Below are 23034 nucleotides of genomic sequence, written 5' to 3' on the forward strand. Positions count from 1 at the left end.
TACGGTTGCTCGCTTCTTCACTACTGTGTGCGTACACCTTACCATTTTGTTTGTTGTAACTCTCTTCTACGGTAAAAATTTTTCCATCCGAAAAAAGAATTTCCCGATATTTTTTTCCCGCGTACCGCTTCAACAAAGCGCGGCATCTCTTCAGTCTCAGGTCCATTAGACGAGCATTCAAACGATGTCCTGTTTTTCTTCGATATGCCCGAAGCCCTAAGTCTTCATTTAACACCCTTTTCACCGTGGTTCTGCTTAACCCCATCTGAAGGCCCAACAGTTTCTGCTTACGTTTGGGATTTCTTTGAATTCGCGCCTTTACAGCTTTTATCACTGCTGGAGTCCTAACAGACCGAGGGCGACCACTTCTTGACCTGTCATCTACACTAGTCTTCATTGTATCGTTTGATGGTACGATAAACGAATCTTTTGGTTATATTCAAATTTTTCAGTATGTTAAAAATTTGAATTGGCGCGTAACCGCAACGATGCAACGCAATAACTGCAACACGGTCTTCTTTAAGCGTCCACTCCATATTTAAAAATGAGTAAAATTCTAAAAGTATACATTTTTATTTTCATGAACAATTCGAAATTCGAATTCAATAAACTTTTTGTAGCCAGTATTCTCTTCAGTTTTTACTGTGTGACAATACTTATGACCTGACTAGTTACAATGTATGTCATGGCGTTCTGGCTTCTATTCGGCTCTAGCAGCTTTAAGTGGCTCGTCGCCGTAATCTCGGCTATACACTAAACTCAACAAGAGAGACTGACCTAAGAATGAAATGTCTTTAAAAAATAAACATGATTTGGTTTGCAATAGAACTAAGCGAGACGGCGATCAATAATCGCGTGGACCGAGCATTAAAATATGTAGATTTGACATTGAATAAGGTCATTTTTTTGTTAAATCTAATCTCTTTGAATGTCATTGATAACAAAAAACACGCGGGTAAATTATGTTTTACGTAGGTAAATACGTATAACTTATGTTCGTTCTTTCTTATCTATTCACATTATGATTTGCTTATTTCATTACTTTCAAAACGATAGCCAACTGAGACACTAATTTAAAGCAATGTAAATAAACTTTTCACTGGTGGTAGGACCTCTTGGGAGTCCGCACGGGTAGGTACCACCACCCCGCCTATTTCCGCCGTGAAGCAGTAATGCGTTTCGGTTCGAAGGGTGGGGCAGCCGTTGTAACTATACTGAGACCTTAGAACTTATATCTCAAGGTGGGTGGCGCATTTACGTTGTAGATGTCTATGGACTCCAGTAACCACTTAACACCAGGTGGGCTGTGAGTTCGTCCACCCATCTATGCAATAAAAAAAAAGTTTTGGTAATAACTACTGTCAATGACATTAAAGTGATCTTTCAATTAAGTTTACAATATTGCAGTGTTAATGTTTTTGTAGAGGTTAATTACAAAAGAATAACTATAAACTCTATTACGAGTATTTACTTCTTTTTCTTAATTTATTTATTTAAAGGTCGCTTTTTAACATCTAGGGTCATTAACGACCACAGTTTACAGTATCATTTTAAGTTACATTGGCTTCAACATCATACTAAATTATACAAATCAATGATCTTAACTTTTTTGTTTTCAAGATATTTGCCGAAAATATTGCATGATGCCTTATGGTAATTTTTATATCTGCATATTTTGATACGTGCTGCAAATGTCTTTAACATGTTGACTGCCATGAGGTCACCGGTGCCCTACGCGGGGCACTGAAGTAATTATGTCGATTTCGTTTACTAATCACCTGAATTGATTTACTTTGTCTTCTTTTCTTTGTTAATGTATGTTTTAGTGTTTTAGATCTCTTAAAAAGTTGGTGTCTCTTATTATAAGAACTTTGGTTTTATGAGGATTTGTTTTGATTAACGAGCAACACTTTTCAAAGTCTAATAGTATTTTTTCAGTGTGTAGTTTCGATTTGATTTGTTCCTAGATTAGAATACGTTTCTTTTATTAGTTATATTGAATTAGTACAAATTATTAACACACGGTAACCTATTTTGTAGATACCTGTTTCTGTTGCAAAGTGGGTCTTACGCTCTACGCTAATTACGCAAATTTATGAAATTTGATGCTTTGATTTTTATTATACAATGTTATTCCATCATCGTGGAAGTTGCATTAGGAACATACGTGTAGTTTTTGCTACTTTCCATTGAATCGCGTGCCAATATTAAGTTTCGATTCTAATTAGACTTTCTTTCTGACTAGCATGGATGTTGAACAGTTATAAACTAATTTCGTAATATTTCTTCTCAGTGGTTGAGTTCGTTCCAGAGGATCGTGGCCAACAGCTCCTGAGCTCTTTAGACCAGTTTGATGCACTCGTGCAAGGATCCGCCTGCATATCTTGTCGGTCCTACTTATCTGGGTTCCACGGTATCCGCGTTACATTGGTACATATCCATGGGGAGTGCTCTGAGGAATTGTTTGAGATGATCCCATCATCTCATCTTTACCATCGCGCCGCCCGCAACTGGAGTAAAGTTCATCCATACTACCTGGAACCACTGCGTTTATCCACAGTGCGTTTCCAGAGGTCTTTTTTGCCACGTACCATCCGGCTTTTCCCGAGCGCTATGACTTGTCGTTCTTCAAACGAAGTTTGTGGAAAGTACTCAACGGTAGGCAGCGGCTTGGCTCTGCCACTGGCGTTGCTGAAGTTCATGGGCAACGGTCACCATCAGGTGGGCCGTATGCTCGTCTGCCTACAAGCGCAATAAAAAAAAAGGAAGGTACACAAAAAAAAACCCAAAATGTACAAAATCAAGGAATTTTATTAAAATTAAATTAAGTTTTGAGATAGGCATTTGAATACTGATTCATTAAAGATCTTTGAATATAAAGTTAAAAGGTCCCTTGAAGTAATTGATGGAAGTCTGTTCGACTCTAGGGGATGACCCCGACCACTCGACTTGAAAATTTTCGACGATCTTCGACAAAAATGTTTCCACTTCTAATTCGGCGATGCGACGACCTAGAAATGCGTAAAATTTCAGCGGTTTAGTTTTATTAATGTTTGTTTTATACATTTGAATTTAATTGGGCCTTTCATTTTATACATTTGAATTTAATTGGAACATCACAAACTTCGAAATGGACAATTGAGATTATTACTGGTGATAGGACCTCTTGTGAGTCCGTACAGGTAGATATCACCACCCTGCCCATTTCTGTCGTGACGTAGTAATGCGTTTCGGTTTGAAGGATGGGGCAGCCGTTGTAACTATACTGAGACCTTAGAGGTTGCCTATATCTCAAGGTGGGTGGTGTATTAACGTTGTAGATGTCTATGGGCTCCAGTAACCACTTAATACCAGATGGGCTATGACCATGTGTGTGTGTTCGTCCACCGATCTTTATAAAAAAAATTCAATTTATTGTATTAAGGGAAATATACCAAGAACTTATATACCAAGCTGAGTGGCGCATTTTCGTCGTAGATGTCTATGGGCTCCAGTAACCACTTAACACCAGGTGGGCTGTGAGCTCGTCCACACATATAAGCAATAAAAAAATGGCATTTTAAATTTACCTATACAGCTGCGAACACCGAAGCCGAATGGGGAATTCGCGAATGGATGCGCGTTCCCGTAATAAAGAGGATCGCTCTTGTTAGTCAACCAGCGTTCAGGAATGAACTCCGTCGGTCTTGGATAGTATTTCTCCATCATCGACAAATGTTGATGAGCAAATGCAATGTCGACCTAGAACAGTTGAAAACTGTAATTAATTAGACTCCGGTCAAAAAAATTGATTTACATGCGATCCGATAATGGCCCACGTGCAAATCCTGGATAAAGGTTAGAAATGATGCCCGGGGCCAAGCATGGTTTGTAACGACTCTCCCAACCGCGCAAATGTTCATTACCGACTTCCATATTGAAGGAATACGACGTATAATAAAATTCATATCAATAAAATCCATTAAATAGAAATTTCCTTAATCACTGGCTCTAGAATGTATTGCAATCTCACTTATGTACAAACATCTTTCCTGTTTCTGTCGCGAAGTCGTTAGTTATGCTGCTATGTATACAGTCGAGACTTCAACCATATGTCTTGATGTGAGGTGACTGTGTGTGGTTACTCATCTATCTAGTTTATCATGCTTTTTGATAAAATCCTTATGATTAGCGTAAATATTTACACATTACGTAGATTTGAAAATTGAAGAAAAGAAAAGAAAATCTATATATATGTTAACGGAAATGTATGTAATCCGTCATTGTATACAATTCCTAGGAAATGTATGTAATTCCTAAAATCGCACGGAAATGTGTGAAATAAATTATATTATACTTACACATTACACATTTCCTAGGAAATCTATACATTTCCTAAATAGCAATCGGAAATGTAAAACATTTAAGATATTGGTGGGTACGCGGGGACAGCGGGACGAGTCTTGCACTACGGTCAGTTGCCAACTTGCAATCCACTGGAACCGGCCAGGGATTTAAGAAGTGCCTTTGCAAGAAAAACTGTGCTACATCAAGATGTCTGTGTTTTAAAAATAAAGTATTATGTACTTCCAAATGCCATTCGAGCTTACCCTGCAAAAATAAATAGCTATATGAACTGACAAAGTATTATAATATAAAGATTTACTTTTATACTTTGACATTTATAATTACTTAATTATCAGACTGATTACTTGCCAAATGAAAATTTGATTTTATAAGAATAAATATAATTTGATTTTGTGATACGTTAAAAGTTAATAGATAGTTGATTTTAGAAGTTTTAATTAGTAAGATAATATGAATATATTATTATTATTTTACGGTATGACTGTTACCCGATTGTCTCAATAAGTGTTATAATATTTTTTATTTATTAACAACGTGTTTTATTACAGAAAGCATATTTATACATTTCCTAATACGATATTGGAATTATATACAATTCCGAGGAAATTTATACAATTCCTAGGATATCTATGCATTAAATAGTTTTTCAAACAATATTTTATACATTTCCTAAATAGTATCGGAATTGTACACATTTCCTAGGATTTGTATACAATTCCTTGATTTCATACATTTCCGGTAACATATATAAAAATGAATTGCTGTTCGTTAAAACTCGAGAACGGCTGGACCGATTTGGCTAATTTTGGTCTTGAATTATTTGTGGAAGTCCAGAGAAGGTTTAGAAGGTAGATAAATATGAAAATGCTCGGAATTAAATAAAAATGACAATTTTGTTTTTCCTTTGATGTGTCCCCCGTCGCACGGATTCCTTTTGTTTGTTTTAAGTTTATTTTATACAAAAATTTAGGTCTTTTATTTATCGATTGAGGCACTACGAAGTCTGCCGGGTTAGCTAGTATTGTAATAAAAATAGCATACATTTTCTGGTATATGATATCCAAGAATATTGTACTCCTTTGTGGTGCGTCGCATGTTCCCGGACACGACTGGTAGTATTCTCATGGCCTCTTTGATGCAAGCCCTCAAGTATGATCTTTTACCGTTCTTCGACATCACTTCTTCCCTCAACTTCTGCTGTTTGTCCTGATTTATCGCCATAAGGTACAAAGTTGCGGACATCGTGTTTGAAGTCTGTAAAATTTCATTTTACAGTGCCTTTTCGATCTGAAGTGTTATTTTTATTTACAAACAAAAGAATAAGTTAGAATATAAGTAAGTAAATCGAAAGAGGATGTTTAAAATTGTGTCTTGTATTGATTTTTAGTGTCGGTAAGCACTTTGGTAATTACTATGAGGATATTTCAGATATTTTCTTAAAGCGAAAGACATCCACAGCTTAGAGATGTTATCATCATCATCATCAGCCTATATCAGTCCACTGCTGGACATAGGCCTATTCGATTGCTCGACAATGAGCACGATTCTCGGCTTCTCTCATCCAGCTCCTGCCAGCCACCCTGGACATCACTCCATCACACATATGGGGCCATCACTCCACCAAGCCTGAGGGCATCCTGTACTGCGTTTGCCAATTCGCGGTCTCCACTCTAGAACGATTTAGAGATCTGAGAGATTATATTGTACGTTTAACAACAAAATATGAACTAACGGTATCGACACCAGCCACCAGCATGTCTGAAGCCATAATGTACGCGTATTCTTCATTGATGTCCAATAATTTCTCGAGAACCGGTTTCTCATCATCCGATTTCGATTTGTTCATTTTAATATCGTCTAGTGCTTTCTTGATGAAATATTTCGTTAAACTGAAATAATATTAAACGAGTTTTAAAGATATTTTTTGTGTAGTTAAGCTGGGCTGCAGAATATGTTAGAGGAAGTCTGAAAGTGGCACCTGTGACAGAGAAGCTGAGAAGTGCGCGTTTGGGATGGTATGGACATGTGATAGAACGAAATGAAAATGAGGTTGGTAAGAGAGTGTTAACTATGAATGTGGGAGGATATAGAGGAAGAGGTAGACCTAAGAATAAATTGATTGATTGCGTGAAAGACGATATGGGTAAGAGGGGAGTGAGCAAAGAAATGGTATATGATAGAAGAGTATGGAAGGAGAAAACATGTTAGGCCGACCCCAGGTAACTGGGAGAATTTTAGATATTATTTACACGCTTAAATAGCTAATCGAACTAACAATTTATATCAATATATTTATTAAGTTGTTACTCTAAAGTATATTTCTCTTTGGCATGAGATAGCATGGAATGATACGACTTACTTTTCTTGTTCTTCATACATTTTCATAGTTTTCCTGAATAGTGGTGTCGAAACATAGGTCCAAATACTGGGTTTGAGGTCCAATTCGTTTGATAGCACGAACATCTGATGGACACATTCGATCAATCTCTTGACGGGAGAGTCGTCCTGAAGATTTGAATCGAAGCAGTTAAGCCGGTTTCCTAAAGCCACAACCCCTATTGATTCGAGAGACCAAAGATTCATCTCTTGATCGAATTGACCACGTATCCTGTTGTTTTCATCTCTAAGAGTCCTAAGCCTGTAACCAAATCAAGTCATGTATTTTTTTAATCAGATCAGTAAAAAACGATTTTTATTTTTTAAGTTTCATGTTTGAATGAGTTCAAGAACCGAAATAATTAAAGAAATAAAATTAATTATCATTGGAGCCCATAGAAATCGCACCCTAAATGCCTAACATCCACTATTAGACATTAGGTTAAAGTCTCAATTGCTTATACAGAGCAGCTTATACTTCCTCAATAAATGGGCTATTTAACACTGAAAGAATTTTTCAAATCGAACCAGTGGTTCCTAAGATTAGCGCGTTCAAACAAACAAACTCTTCAGCTTTATAATATTAGTATAGATTTCCTTAAGATCCATAGCATATCGTAGGCAGCACAAAGAGCGGTATACGCAGTCAAAGAACTAGTTACATTTTCCAATAAACGACTAACAATTACTCGCACGCTGTCTTAGACAAAACATCCCTGGTCCGTGGCTGTGTGAATACGCTACGTCCAAGTTCTTTAGTATATCATTATATTTATGTATTATATAATAATAATAATAATTGACATTAACGATGACAAGTCACACATGGCCATCTGGCCCCTAACTAAGATTCCCTGTATTATGGGAATTAGAGGCATATAGAGGTTTAAATACATAGATATTTAATACCCAATAAAGAAACAAAGAACACTTGTTCATTACACACACGAATGTTTGCCCGATGTGGGAATCGAGCCCATGACCCTCAGCCTAGTAGTATGGGGTGCTAAGTACAGCACTAGCGACTCAGTCAATAATGACAGTAGAATAATTTATTAACTGCGAGACGTGGTACTATCTATTACATTTGGATGTCTGTTCACGTGAATGAAGATGGTTTTGTAGATGTATTTAGATGTTTTCGTAGCATCACTATATAGGATATTTAATAAAGTATTATTTTTTATTTAGTGTCCTTTAGTGACACGCGACACGGTGAGTGGTCACTATTGCTAATGGATATCAACATTTTAAGGTTCAAAGCGGGTTGTTGTCGCTAAAAATCGCTTTTCTCTAGAGTTAGCTAATACATAATTCAACGTCTAACCTCTCGACCATGTCGGTGGCTACCTCTTCTAGTGCTGAGCTGTATAGTCTTATAGTTTTCGGCTGTAATAAGACTGGATTCACCGCTGAACGAAAGCTCTTCCATAACTCGCCGTGGCTGTGAACGATAGTTCGTGGGAGTAAATAGTTGAGACTATAATATCAATTTAATGTAATATACATCACTATTCCGAACATTTACAAGACATTTGAAAAAAACTGATTTATAATATCTTATACCTTTAAAAGAGCAATTCTTGTATATATATTCTGAATCTCGGAAACAGCTCCAACGATTTTCATAAAATTTAGTATACACAGGATTTCGGGGGCGATAAATCGATCTAGCTACGATTTATTTTCAGAAAATTTTGTTTTATTCGTGTTTTTAGTTATCAACTTTATCGATAATCAACTTTATCACTCTTCCCGACATCTATTGGCGAATAATAATATTATTTTTCTTAACTGAGAGCAACTAACTGCTTTAAAGACACAACAAGATGGCGTTATCAAAAAAAAACTATCCCGAGCAAGGCTCGGTCATCATCTAGTAATAGTATAAGACGAATGAGTGTTTTGTAGTTTCTTTGAATTCCTATGAATTCTGGATAGCATGTTGCAGATTATTAATTGAATATTAACATGATATGTGTTAACGAGAGACCATTGTGAAAAAACACTAAAAATGTTTGCGTGATTTTATCATTCATGTTTCTGACTAAATAAATCTCAGTTGTATTTTGTTACGAATTCGGTGACGATTTTCAATCTCTGTTTCTTTATGCGATTAGGGAATGCTACAAGCAAAAATAAAATGAGACATTATCTACACGCATAAATAGCTAATCGAACTAACAATTTATATTAACATTTTTATTAAGTTGTTACTGTATACTGTTATACTATAAAACTATTTTATTGTCATCGATTCTTGATGCGCGTGTAAATTTTCAAGTAAGCCGTCCGTTTTGAAGTTTGCGAAAATGACTTTCAAATATTCCGTTATGTATCTACAAACATACATACACAGCAAGTTAGTAATAGCTAATAATAGATTCTTAATGAGAAATAGAGGTCAGTACACAGTAAAGCGAAGAATTACTTGAAAAAGCCACTGATGTTAACTTACTCTGACACTAATCCAGTCGGTCTGTCTGTGCGATCATTTTCCGATTTCTTATATTTCTGTCTATAATATGATAAGGATTTAAAGCCGATCCTTATTGGCATGTTGTTCTCGTTACGTAAAATCTGAAAGCGAAAATTATAAAGAAAAAGTAACGTAAATGCCTGATTCGTTAATATTTAGATGATAGTAGTGATTTTTACTGGTGGTAGGACCTCTTGTGAGTCCGCGCGGGTGGGTACCACCACCCTGCCTATTTCTGCCGTGAAGCAGTAATGCGTTTCGGTTTGAAGGGTGGGGCAGCCGTTGTAACTATACTTGAGACCTTAGAACTTGTATCTCAAGGTGGGTGGCGCATTTACGTTGTGGATGTCTATGGGCTCCAGTAACCACTTAACACCAGGTGGGCTGTGAGCTCGTCCACCCATCAACTCGTTGAAGTATCAGAAAGAGTTTAGTTATTAACTTAAGAGAGGTTCGTATTTTGACAGCGTTTGTTTCGGTGTGGTCTTATTCATGTTGAACCGAAATATGGCCATCTGTATACTAGTACACATAATTTAAGTATCTATCATCTATGAGTATCTTGCTTAAAATCGACACGACAAAAATAAAAAAGGTTTGAATATCAATGTGAGGGCATTTTGCCGGTTAAATTTTCTATTTATCTCTCGATTTAAATCCCTTCTTGAGAAATGGAATTCGAAGTCTAAACAGTATTATATACAGTTTGATCTACCATTATTGGGAATACAATAGCATCGATCCAAAAAGAACAATGACCAAAGCAGCGTAGCCCACTTGTGGAGACAACAGGCAGGTTAGTTTGGAATAGAACCGACTGAGATCCGCTGTCATTCAAAAACTGGCGTTCGAATCTCCATAGAATATTAGAGTAGGTCAGCTTCAAGTCCACCGCAGCTGTCGGTCGACAGGTAAGCGAAATATCAACTTGTTGCTGCATCTTATCTTACTCGAGTACCTTAATACATCGAATACGCCGTACAATCATACTACGTTCCAATTTAAAGAGGGGGATAGTTATTATACTAATAGAATGAAGATTTCGACCTTCCAGTCTTGGTGGTGTAGTTTACTAATGCCTTATGTTGCTTTAAGTATTATTAAGAGTAACGCCATCTGTCGTCGAATAGCAGAAACGAATACCAAAAGAACTAGTAAAATCGAGAACGCTCGAGAAGTGCAACGCCATCTATTATAAAATATCGGAAAGACATCGAAACTACTCGATCTATCAGGAACGTTCTCGAGAATGTAGAGATGTCGTATCGACTATAAAATCGTTACAGAGGTGATATGAAGGCATTTAGTGGGCTGTTCTACTCGAAGCGAAACAGCGAACGGATCACCTGAAGCGAAGCGGGAGAAGCGATATTACGAATTGTTGCTCTTTCAGTGTTCTAAGTGATAAATAGAGCTTTAATTTGTACTTCGATGGAAGTTTTATTTATCCCGAACCCCAGCACGTAGCAGTATCATGAAATTTATGAGCTCCTCTGGTCATCGCCTTTTTCTGGATTTCTGGTGGCTCGACTGACTGATTCATCAGAGACGTTTTGAGGTAGCTATGTAATAAAAAGCCAATAATATGAGACCTAAAATCTATGACATTGGCGAGGTCACCTAACCATACAGGCGACGCAAAAAAAACAATTTAATCATTGCTTATCGACTTACTCCGTTATCTGTATATTCTCTTGTATTTGTTATTTGACTGTCGTTAAGTGTATGTGAAAATAAATAAACTTCATTCTTAATTTTTATTGTCAATATGGTTATATTATAAGTAACTATATATATTAAATACTATAAAAGCCTCAGCTAAGCTTTCGCTTCATAATATACTAGCGACCCGCCCTCGCTTCGCTTCGGAAACTGCAATTTATTATTGATTTCTCCACTATTTAATGGATGTTATTATACATATAAACCTTCCTCTTCAATCACTTTATCTATTATAAAAAACCGCATCAAAATCCGTTGCGTAGTTTTAAAGATTTAAACATACATAGGGATATAGGGACAAAGAACGCGACTTTATTTTATACTATGTAGTGATTGATTCTGTATCTAATAAAACTATGTTTTTGTTAAATGATGAAACGATTATTATATATTACTACACGTACAAGCAACTTGTCCAAATTGTAACATTAGTACGAGTTTTACACGTGGTGGTGGTACCGTCATTTACTATAGAAGAGCCCTGCATTGCGTCCCGCTCGATCCTCCCGCGCTCGCTAATATCGAAGCATCAGTGTGCCGAATCTCACTGACGGGACACGCGCCGCTCGTTATCGCGTCCGTTTATCTTCCACCGGATAAGATCGTTCTAAGCAGTGATATCGAGGCGCTGCTCGGCATGGGGAGCTCTGTCATTCTGGCGGGCGACCTAAATTGTAAACACATCAGGTGGAACTCACACACTACAACCCCGAATGGCAGGCGGCTTGACGCGTTAGTCGATGATCTCGCCTTCGATATCGTCGCTCCGCTAACCCCGACTCACTACCCGCTAAATATCGCGCATCGCCCAGATATACTCGACATAGCGTTATTAAAAAACGTAACTCTGCGCTTACACTCGATCGAAGTAGTTTCAGAGTTAGATTCAGACCACCGTCCCGTCGTTATGAAGCTCGGTCGCGCTCCCGATTCCGTTCCCGTCACGAGGACTGTGGTGGATTGGCACACGCTGGGCATCAGCCTGGCTGAATCTGATCCACCATCGCTCCCGTTTAACCCAGACTCTACCCCGTCTCCTCAGGATACCGCTGAAGCCATAGACATCTTAACGTCACACATCACCTCGACATTAGATAGGTCATCGAAACAAGTTGTAGCGGAGGACTTCCTTCACCGCTTCAAATTGTCCGACGATATTAGGGAACTCCTTAGAGCTAAGAACGCCTCGATACGCGCCTACGACAGGTATCCTACCGCGGAAAATCGTATTCGAATGCGTGCCCTACAACGCGACGTAAAGTCTCGCATCGCCGAAGTCCGAGATGCCAGATGGTCTGATTTCTTAGAAAGACTCGCGCCCTCTCAAAGGTCTTACTACCGCTTAGCTCGTACTCTCAAATCGGATACGGTAGTAACTATGCCCCCCCTCGTAGGCCCCTCAGGCCGACTCGCGGTGTTCGATGATGATGAAAAAGCAGAGCTGCTGGCCGATACATTGCAAACCCAGTGCACGCCCAGCACTCAATCCGTGGACCCTGTTCATGTAGAATTTGTAGACAGTGAGGTAGAACGCAGAGTCTCCTTGCCACCCTCGGACGCGTTACCACCCGTCACCCCGATGGAAGTTAAAGACTTGATCAAAGACCTACGTCCTCGCAAGGCTCCCGGTTCCGACGGTATATCCAACCGCGTTATTAAACTTCTACCCGTCCAACTCATCGTGATGTTGGCATCTATTTTCAATGCCGCTATGGCGAACTGTATCTTTCCCGCGGTGTGGAAAGAAGCGGACGTTATCGGCATACATAAACCCGGTAAACCAAAAAATCATCCGACGAGCTACCGCCCGATTAGCCTCCTCATGTCTCTAGGCAAACTGTATGAGCGTCTGCTCTACAAACGCCTCAGAGACTTCGTCTCATCCAAGGGCATTCTCATCGATGAACAATTCGGATTCCGTACAAATCACTCATGCGTTCAACAGGTGCACCGCCTCACGGAGCACATTCTTGTGGGGCTTAATCGACCAAAACCGTTATACACGGGAGCTCCCTTCTTCGACGTCGCAAAAGCGTTCGACAAAGTCTGGCACAACGGTTTGATTTTCAAACTATTCAACATGGGCGTGCCGGATAGTCTCGTGCTCATCATACGGGACTTCTTGTCGAACCGCTCTTTTCGATATCGAGTCGAGGGAACCCGCTCCTCCCCACGACCTCTCACAGCTGGAGTCCCGCAAGGCTCTGTCCTCTCACCCCTCCTATTTAGCTTATTCGTTAACGATATTCCCCGGTCGCCGCCGACCCATTTAGCTTTATTCGCCGACGACACGACTGTTTACTATTCCAGTAGAAACAAGTCCCTAATCGCGAAGAAGCTTCAGAGCGCAGCCCTAGCCCTAGGACAGTGGTTCCGAAAATGGCGCATAGACATCAACCCAGCGAAAAGTACTGCGGTGCTATTTCAGAGGGGAAGCTCCACACGGATTTCCTCCCGTATTAGGAGGAGGAATCTCACACCCCCGATTACTCTCTTTAGTCAATCCATACCCTGGGCCAGGAAGGTCAAGTACCTGGGCGTTACCCTGGATGCATCGATGACATTCCGCCCGCATATAAAATCAGTCCGTGACCGTGCCGCGTTTATTCTCGGTAGACTCTACCCCATGATCTGTAAGCGGAGTAAAATGTCCCTTCGGAACAAGGTGACACTTTACAAAACTTGCATAAGGCCCGTCATGACTTACGCGAGTGTGGTGTTCGCTCACGCGGCCCGCACACACATAGACACCCTTCAATCTCTACAATCCCGCTTTTGCAGGTTAGCCGTCGGAGCTCCGTGGTTCGTGAGGAACGTTGACCTACACGACGACCTGGGCCTCGAATCTATCCAGAAATACATGAAGTCAGCGTCGGAACGGTACTTCGATAAGGCTATGCGTCATGATAATCGCCTTATCGTAGCCGCCGCTGACTACTCCCCGAATCCTGATCATGTAGGAGCCAGTCACCGTCGACGCCCTAGACACGTCCTTACGGATCCCTCAGATCCAATAACCTTTGCACTAGACGCCTTCAGCTCTAGGAGCAGGCTTAGGGACCTCGGTAACCGTACTCGTCGAACTCGACAAAGAGTTCGCCGTGCAACCTAACCCATGAATCAGCTCGCTGAGTTTCTCGCCGGATCTTCTCAGCGGGTCGCGATTCCGATCCGGTAGTAGATTCATTCGCGAAGCAGCTGCTCTTGAGCTGTTAGGTCTCCTTCGGAGGCGCTTGGGTAGCTGTTAGCAAATCCCACCCCTCCTGGCTGAGCCTTTGCTCGCCCACCTGTCCTGGTGAAACTGGAAAGGCCTCCGGGCCACCAGTAATCCTTCAATCATATAAAAAAAAAATGAGTTTTACTTTCAACTCACTTACGACGAGTATATCGCTCACAAAGAATATCGTAGAATGTCTCATTTTCACTTACTAAAATCTTGTCGCGCAACTGAAACCGAACCTTATAGGCAGGGTCGCCATATAAGAACGGGACTAAGGTATTCAAACGACTGATCACTTCTAAGTATGATTTATTACTGCCCTCCTAATTAAACGTTACATGTTTATATAAGTGCTTACTTACTATGTCACACCTGTTACTTATTGTTTCTAATTGTAACAACTAATGTTTTTTATTATTTTGAAACAAGTTTGAAGTAAAGAAGCATTAATTAATATTACACTTACGATTCCGGCGCTTTCTGCATCATACAGTAATACAATAGCGTCCTTAGAAAACATTGAATCGATTCTAACGATAGGTCCGTATATGTCGTACAGCTTGTGAGTCAGTTCCGTGCTGTTAATGTTGTGAAGGGATCCTGGAAGTCGAATGAATTAAGTATTAATACGCTACGATCACGTGCATGATTATCCATAATTTTGATAGATAAATAATAATAAATAAATAAAATAATAATAATAAATATTTACTAACAATCACGTCACGTTAACTGGTCCCGTGATAAGTTCGTAAAGAACTTGTGTTATAGGTACCAGATAACGGATATAAATGTAAGATTTTTATTATACACATACATATATTTAATATACATCCATAACCCTGGAAAAGATATTTATATTTATCATACAAATATCTTCCTTGGCGGGATTCTAACCCGCGACCCCCTTGTGTAGTGACCATGTCACTTACCACTACACCAGACGGCCGTTAAGATGAGCTGCACACGTTATATTACGTAAATACGGACTAATTAGTAGGGAGGTAAACAGCCTAAAATGAATACACTGTATGGCCGAGTACGCTTAAAGTTGAACTAAAATGTTTATTCATATTTTACGCTGGTGGTAGGGTATCTTGTGAGCCTGTAAGGGTGGGTACTATCCTCCGTCTCTTTCGGTGGCATGGAAGCACATTTGAGTTTGAAGGGTAGGTCAGCCGTTGTACTATAAAATGGAAATTTCGAACTAGTGTCTTCTCTACTTCGAAAAGGCGGCATGACATGAAAACCCTCTTGTCGTGGCCGCCGGAAATTATATACCCGATCCAGTGGACCGAATGGTAAACAGTCGACGTCACCCTAAGCACGTCATTACGGATCTTTCCGATCCATTAATAGTGCTTTGCTTTTAGGTACCACAAACACCAGTCACCGTCCTCGTCGAACCCGTCAGTTGCGACGAAAGGCTCGACGAGTGAATTAACCCATAGACACAGCTCACTGAGTGTCTCGCCCGATTTTCTCAGTGGGTCGCGTTTCCGATCCGGTGGTAGATTCTGCGAAGCACAGCTCTTGCTAGGGCCAGTGTTAGCAACATTCCCGGTTTGAGCCTCGTGAGCTCACTTTCACGGTAAGGAGAAGCTAAAATAGCCTCTAAGGGTTACTAGCATATGTAGAAAAAAGAAAGAAAAAAGTGTCTTAAAGGTGGTGGTATTTATGTTGTTGATTTCTATGGGCTACGGGAACCCAGGTAGGCCGTGAGCTCGTCTACCCATATAAGTATTGGATGTCTTCGTTTTTTTTGGCTACGCTTGCTAAAGTATTTTTCTAAATGGAAGTAAGAAGAATATTTAAAAGTCACTTTCAACACTTATACAACAACGTTTTGGTATAATTAATATATGTGAGTAATAAAAGATGAAACAATTAATGAGTGATAACACAAGAGTCTTCTTCTTATTCTCTGTCTCCACCTTATCCCACTAGGTGGGGTCAACACAACGTGTTTTTGTATTCGATTCTCCTTTATCAGCCGTTATCTCAACACTCACTCCTCTTTCTCTCATATCGTCATTCACACACTCCATCCATGTCATCTTCGATCCACCTCTTCTCCCTTTACCTTGTACTATCATTTCCATACATCTCCTAGTCACATGCATCTCCTCTCTACGCATCACATGTCCATACCACGCTAACAGTCCGCTCTTTAATTTGTCAATCATTCACTCGCACACTTCCTCTGATATACTAATACCTTATCTTGTCCATATAACGTACAAAAATATCGTAATAGTTTTAAGAAACAAAAAATTACAATTAATAATCGAACCATTAACATTGAACTTGGGTTCCGGAAATATACATACATAAAAAACATAAAAAAGTATACTCAAACAATAATCCAGTGTTGTATGTAGTATAGCTGTTGTAGTTTATAACCTTAATGGGCAGATGAGTATACGGCATATAGGATGTTGAGTGATCACTGATGCTTATGAACATTAGCAATGCCGGGAGCAGGAATATTTCACACTGCGCTTAAAAACCCGCCTATTTCCGCCGTGAAGTAGTAATGCGTTTCGGTTCGAAGGGTGGGGTAGATGTTGTAACTATACTGAGACCTTAGAACTTATATCTCGAGGTGAGTGGCGCATGTACGTTGTAGATGTCTATGGGCTCCAGTAATCACTTAACACCAGGTGGGCTGTGAGCTCGTCCACCCATCTAAGTAACCAAAAAAAAAAATGTCATGGCGCTCGGGAAAACCGCGGAGGAGAGTTCCAAAGTCGAATGCTACGTGGCAAAAGAGTATCTAGAAACAAACTATGACCGCAAATTTCTATGTATTATGGATGAACGTAGCTCCGTAATCATATCTTCGAGAAACTTATCGATCAAATAGCTTAATGAGCTCGAACACATATTATTCGATTAGGAAGATATTTAAAAAATATATTAAGAGTTCATATTTGTGGTCTATGACGACAATAACGCTAATACGTTGTGTAGATAAAGCTGAGTTCAAAAATGGCGTCTTAATTTTTCTGTTTGTTTATTAATTATACCGGTTTTCTTGGATGTGATTGACAATTTATTAAGTTTACGACTACGCGCCGCCTTTAGTTGTGTGAGTGACCAATCTGTATGCGCGTCAATGTAGGCAATTTTTTACGATGTTGCTAACACGCTAGCAAGAGTCGTGCATCGGAGAATCTACCACCGGATCGGAAACACGACCCACTGAGAAGATCCGGCGAGAAACTCAGTGGGCTGTGTCTCTGAGTTAATTTACTCGCCGAGTCCTTCGCCACAAGCAACGGGTTCGACGAGAACGATGACCGGTGCTTGGGGTACCTAAAAGCATCGTTAGTGGATCGGGAGGATCCGATATGACGTGTTTTGGGCGACGTCGACTTTTTACCATTTGGTCCGCAGGATCGGCTATGTAGTTACCGGCGGCCACGATGAGAGGCATCTCGTGTCGTGTCGTTATATCGAAATGGAGCAGGTAGGCTATATGTAGCTAATGTAGCTACTGACCGCTCCGTTTGTGTACCCACACACTAATGAAAATGTGTATTTACGATTGCAACTACAAATAAAGGCCAATGAATGGATGTTAGTCCGTTAGTCCTCTACGCGTTCTGAACTATTTTTTTGTGTGGGTGAGGAAACTTAGTACAGCTCTTTTTGGCTCTCGAAGGTTTCTGTCATTATACAAGTGGTTTCAAGAATTCTATGTTTTTAATTTTTTTTTAATTCCTACCTATTCGCTGGTAGCCTAAGCTCACAGGCCCGAAAAAAATAAGGCCCCTACGGGTAGATACCGCCATCTTTTATTTTTTTATTGCTTAGATGGGTGGACGAGCTCACAGCCCACCTGGTGTTAAGTGGTTACTGAAGCCCATAGACATCTACAATGTAAATGCGCCACCCACCTTGAGATATCAGTTCTAAGGTCTCAGTATAGTTACAACGGTTGCCCCGCCCTTCAAACCTAATCGCATTACTGCTTCACGGCAGAAATAGGCAGGGTGGTGGTACCTACTCGCGCGAACTCACAAGAGGTCCTACCACCAGTAAAAAATCTAGATCTATATCTAGATTACACGCGTCGCGAAACATTCATGGTTTTTGGTTTAGACAATATACAATTTTTACTTCGAACTTCGATTTCATATTTTCAGATAGACGGTAAATTTGTATATAATTTAACTACGTAATGGAAACCGCTGCTGATGTATTTGAATAGAATGAATTGATTAGCACGAAACAATACTACTGTTATATGTATTTAAATTAATAATAATAATAATTAAAATATAATAAGAGATAAGATATCTCAATAAACTAATTATAATAATCATATTTTTTTCATATGACAACTTCAGATGTAGGTTATTTGTATGTTGTTTACTTCACTGTTATGCTGGATCATCTATATTAGTGATTGCATTGCATAACACTAATTTTCTATATTGACGAAAGTTTGATTTTTGCTTATTAATAATTTATTCGAATTCTAAAAGTAGATCTCACCGAATTCATATTCAGCAAAACTTAACCAATGATTCACTGAATCATCAATGATTATTGTACATCAAAATCTTTTTGAGGGGCATCCTAAAAGACTGGGATGTACTGCCTGAAAGAGGATATGCGAGGGAAGAATGTGCGTTCAGTATTCTGCTGATAGGCTATGCTATGTATGATAGGCCTGAATGGAAATAGAGGACATGCTACGCCCACAAAGTTTTTTTTTTCTTTCGTACAAAACCTGATGGTCTTGAGAGATCACGGGGCTCAAACCTGACGTTGTTGCTAAAACGAACACTAGCAAGAGTCGTGCTTCGCAGAATCTACCACCGGATCGGGACCCACTGAGAAAATTCGGCGAGAAACTCAGTGGGCTGTGTTTGTGGGTTAATTTACTTGCCTGTCCTTCGTCGCAAGCGACGGGTTCGACGAGAACGATGACCGAAAAGGGTAGATCTCCTACCGAGCGGGTGATATTGTTCGGTACACCGACGGTCCAGCCCCCCATAGTGGGATAAGGGTAGGAAGAAGATTAATGATTACTATACATTCATGGTGTCATTTCTATCTGACATAATAATTTTTAAAATGGAAATATCCCGATCGGCCCTACGTCTGTGAAAAGTCTCGTTTCACTAATCAGCGAGGTTTATTGTTATGCCAGCGTGAAATCTGTCATCTGCCTTGAGACGTAAGGTTGAATTTGTAACAACGGATCGGGGCGTAGCCGGGCAGAATAGTACAAGCCTGTGTGTAAACAACAAGTGACATAGTCATATATACCAGATGCATAATATATTTATTTTAAATCAGTTCATTTAAAAGAACATTACTACTCAAACAAATATGACAAACAGACATATGTCTTTATACAGTGTACTCACGTGTGTTCATAATCTGACACTTATCATAGAATAGACACTTATCATTCGATAGCTAGCCGCTGTTGTTCAACCTTGTGATGTCACTAATGTTTTTAATTTCGGCAAGCGTAAATATAAGTGAAATATCGATCAAGATTTGAAATTCGATTTATAGATATACATGGTTACTCTAATTATAGGCATACATACGGTATAGATATATGCATATGTATTATATAATTAGAAATATGGCATTCCCAGTCTCTGTTTTCTATCGAATTATTATATGTTTTCATAATCTGTATTACGCAATAAAAATAACAAAGTTTATTTAATGTGCTAAGTTCAGGAACATTTTTTTCATTTTGTGAGATCGCAAACACGTAGCTGTAATAAGAGAACCAAAGAATAATATACATACATACTTACATACGTTTAAGCATACACATATATAAAACATTTGTAGGCATCGGTTTGGCACTGCTTCTAGCATTACTGATGTCCATGGACGGCGGTAACTATCATCAGGTAGATCGTTTGCTCGTCTGGCTAGAAGGGCAATAAATAATCTAGATTCAAAGCAAATAATTTTTTATTTCTTTTTTATTATTGCTTAGTTCGGCAGACGAGTTCACAGCCCAACTGGTGTTAAGTGGTTACTGGAGCCCATGGACATCTACAACGTAAATGCGCCACCCACCTTGAGATATAAGTTCTAAGATCTCAGTATAGTTACAACGGCTGCCCCACCCTTTCAAACTGAAACGCATTATTGTTTCACGGCAGAAATAGGCAGGGCGGTGGTACTTACCCGCGCGGACTCACAAGAGGTCCTACCACCAGTCGAGTTTATAACACGAATGTTTCGATTTTTGATTCGAATATGAATGGTTTTAGGGCATAGCAGCTAGTAACACTAACCACTGTGCCACCGACCCAGTCTAAATATATATTATGTAGATGTATAAATATATACAGTTATAGTAATATGTCAAAATATATTATTTTGATAAGCATTGTTATAGCTTAAATAACTCTACAGAAGTTTTTGTATAAACTCTTGCGTGACTCGTTATTACAGAATCTGACATCCTCAATTATGAAAAAAAAAAATTGATTACGCTCTTTTTTATATCTGTCATTTGATTTAATAAGTTAATGATTTACCTCCGGGCATGAAGTGTAGAAACGGGCCCATGATCGGCAGCGACGAGGGGCCCGGAATCTCTCGAAACGATTTCAATTCTGTTTGTTGTAGTTTATCTGTTGCTGCGCTAACTGTCACTGTTCTGCAATATTGTAAAATAATTGAATACTAGAGGTCCCGCAGTAGTCGAAATTCGACTATAATTAATTGGAATTGTAAGTTTGTACACTATTATGATTGTATTTTATACTTCTATAATCACAAATTTGGCCAAAGCTACACTATAAAAAATATTATTATAGACGAACAATATTTAATCTATTCTCAATTTGACCACAGACATCAAGAACAAAAGTTTGACAATAAATAGTATGCATGCGTGTGTGCGTCAAATACATGGTATGTAGTGTGTGTAATGTTTTCTTTATTGATTTAATGTATCTTTTATCCATTATTAAAAAAAAAAATTTAGCATTGTGCACTTATTCTCTATATTCTCTATAACTGTGGAAAATTTCATACTCCTCCGTCCGCGCAATTTTCGTAAAAAGGGATACAAAGTTTTTGTTTCACGTATTAATATATAGATTATGCAATTTCGAAAAGGCCACATCTCTGAAAATGTAAAATGTTCAGGAAAGGGAAAAAAAAACTGTTTATTTTCTGAAGCAGTGTAAAATTTAAAATATTAACTTTTGAGATATATTTTAGTGTTAATTAGCAATTGAAAATTACTGGAGTTATTATAAAATGGATGTAGGTAGGCCTCAAAACTACATGTATATGAAAAAACGTATTTGACAAAATATGCGACATGTGCCCTTTTCGAAATTGCATATTCAATTATGTTTATTTCTCACTTAATGTAATAATTGTGCTGTATCGAATTATTCTGAAAATAATGTTCTTTTTTTTGGTAATACATATATAGTTAAGTTTAAATGTTCGGCTTTTTAGAATATCCGAGTCGCTTTGTTCTACACGGACCTTAATTTAGTCTTACTTTATTTCTTGAATGACTATGGAAGTGGATGGGAAAGTAAAATTTACGGTACCGCACAGTGCGCTAAAAATTATTCATTGATTACTCTTCGTAGTGCATAATATTATAGTGAAACATTCAACGAGGTTCACGATAAACACAAAACTGTTCTGAAAGCTGTAGCAGAAATATATTTTTATACTAGTATTTATTCACTTATTGCTTGGTTGGGTGGACAAGTTCACGGCCCACCTGGTGTTAAGTGGTTATAAAGCACATCTACATCAACGTAATGCCGCTACCCACCATGAGACGGCACTAAAGTCTCCCATTTTACAGTACAATGGCTGCACCCGGAATACCCGATAGTATTATTCTCTAAAATTGGATATATTAATGTTGTGTTCTAAACTGTAGTTATGTTAGAAAATAGAAGGGAACATTAAAATTTAACTGTAACAAAAACTGTTTCATGAGCTAGTGTTGCGTTTAAACTATACTTAATTGTAAATTTTTATTAATATTATTTATTATTAGTTTTATTATTATTGTAATAACAATTATTATTTAATATCAGATATTTTCTGTTTTGCGTACGTAAATAGACAGCAATCAACACCATAATTTAGATAAAAAAATACAACATCCACATTAAGATGTGAGGGCAAATTCTGTGTAAAGAATACATGAAAATGGCTGTGCAATCTTTGAACCGGAACTAAAGACTGACTTTTTTTAATACCTTCAAAGATATGAACGCAGCATACAGTTCACCTAATCAGTAACTACTACAAGATACTAGTTATGCTAGAGCTTAGACAACAAGGATTCTTTTTAAGCCTCATTTGAAGAAATACATGGGTTACCAGTCCGGAAAAAACGGTGGAGCGGAAACTCGTTTTTATTTTATTTTTTGTATTGCCCTTGTAATCCTTATGTTACATAGCAAAAGGCTATGACAGCATTATATCCAACAATTCTTCGCAGTACATACTCACAGTTCAATTACCTGTCAAGCGTGCGTGTACCAGTGTACTAAAAAAACAAATATATTGATGATGACAGATGTCACTCACCTCACACATTGCTGCAGACACGAGAAATTCAACACCGGTCTCAGTTTACTGTAATGCAGGGCTATTATCATGTTAATAACTGAATGTCTATTTTATTTAACAAAAAAATAAATACACCTCAATCAAAACGCGTATCTCTGAGACGAGTGACGCGCGCGAATCTATTTCTAAAATTAAATTTTTATTCGATCACTATGCTTACATAAAAACTATATATTGATTGAATAATACGATTTTTTTTTTTTTTTTTTTTATTCAATCGGAAATCCAGAAAAGCGTTACGTCTATTTGAGCACAAATTGTATACTAACGCGATGTTCTA

At 38.6% G+C, this 23034-nt stretch overlaps 1 protein-coding gene and 1 long non-coding RNA gene across 3 annotated transcripts; one reads left to right on the plus strand and one right to left on the minus strand.

The window, feature by feature from the left end:
- Positions 1-2793: 2793 nt before the first annotated feature.
- Positions 2794-22990, minus strand: LOC114241731 (cytochrome P450 CYP12A2). Of its 2 annotated transcripts, XM_089732235.1 has the most exons (11): positions 22713-22990; positions 20738-20796; positions 20675-20692; positions 14611-14744; positions 9182-9303; positions 8051-8167; positions 6707-6985; positions 6080-6236; positions 5389-5601; positions 3570-3741; positions 2794-3011 (listed from the first exon to the last, which is right to left on the minus strand). In XM_089732235.1, exons 1-11 carry the CDS (start codon positions 22781-22783, stop codon positions 2860-2862), a joined length of 1494 nt encoding a protein of 497 aa, XP_089588361.1. In that variant the 5' UTR covers positions 22784-22990; the 3' UTR covers positions 2794-2859. The 2 variants fall into 2 exon arrangements, with proteins under 2 accessions (XP_089588361.1, XP_028028461.2); XM_028172660.2 differs by having other exon boundaries at positions 20675-20796; positions 22713-22987.
- LOC149501646 (uncharacterized) lies at positions 20765-22534 on the plus strand. The gene is made up of 2 exons (XR_016324053.1): positions 20765-20869; positions 22214-22534. It is a non-coding gene; the product is annotated as an uncharacterized LOC149501646 (long non-coding RNA).
- Positions 22991-23034: the final 44 nt, after the last annotated feature.

The sequence above is a fragment of the Bombyx mandarina genome, chromosome 13, assembly GCF_030267445.1.
Source record: "Bombyx mandarina strain Sakado chromosome 13, ASM3026744v2".
NCBI lineage: Eukaryota > Metazoa > Arthropoda > Insecta > Lepidoptera > Bombycidae > Bombyx > Bombyx mandarina.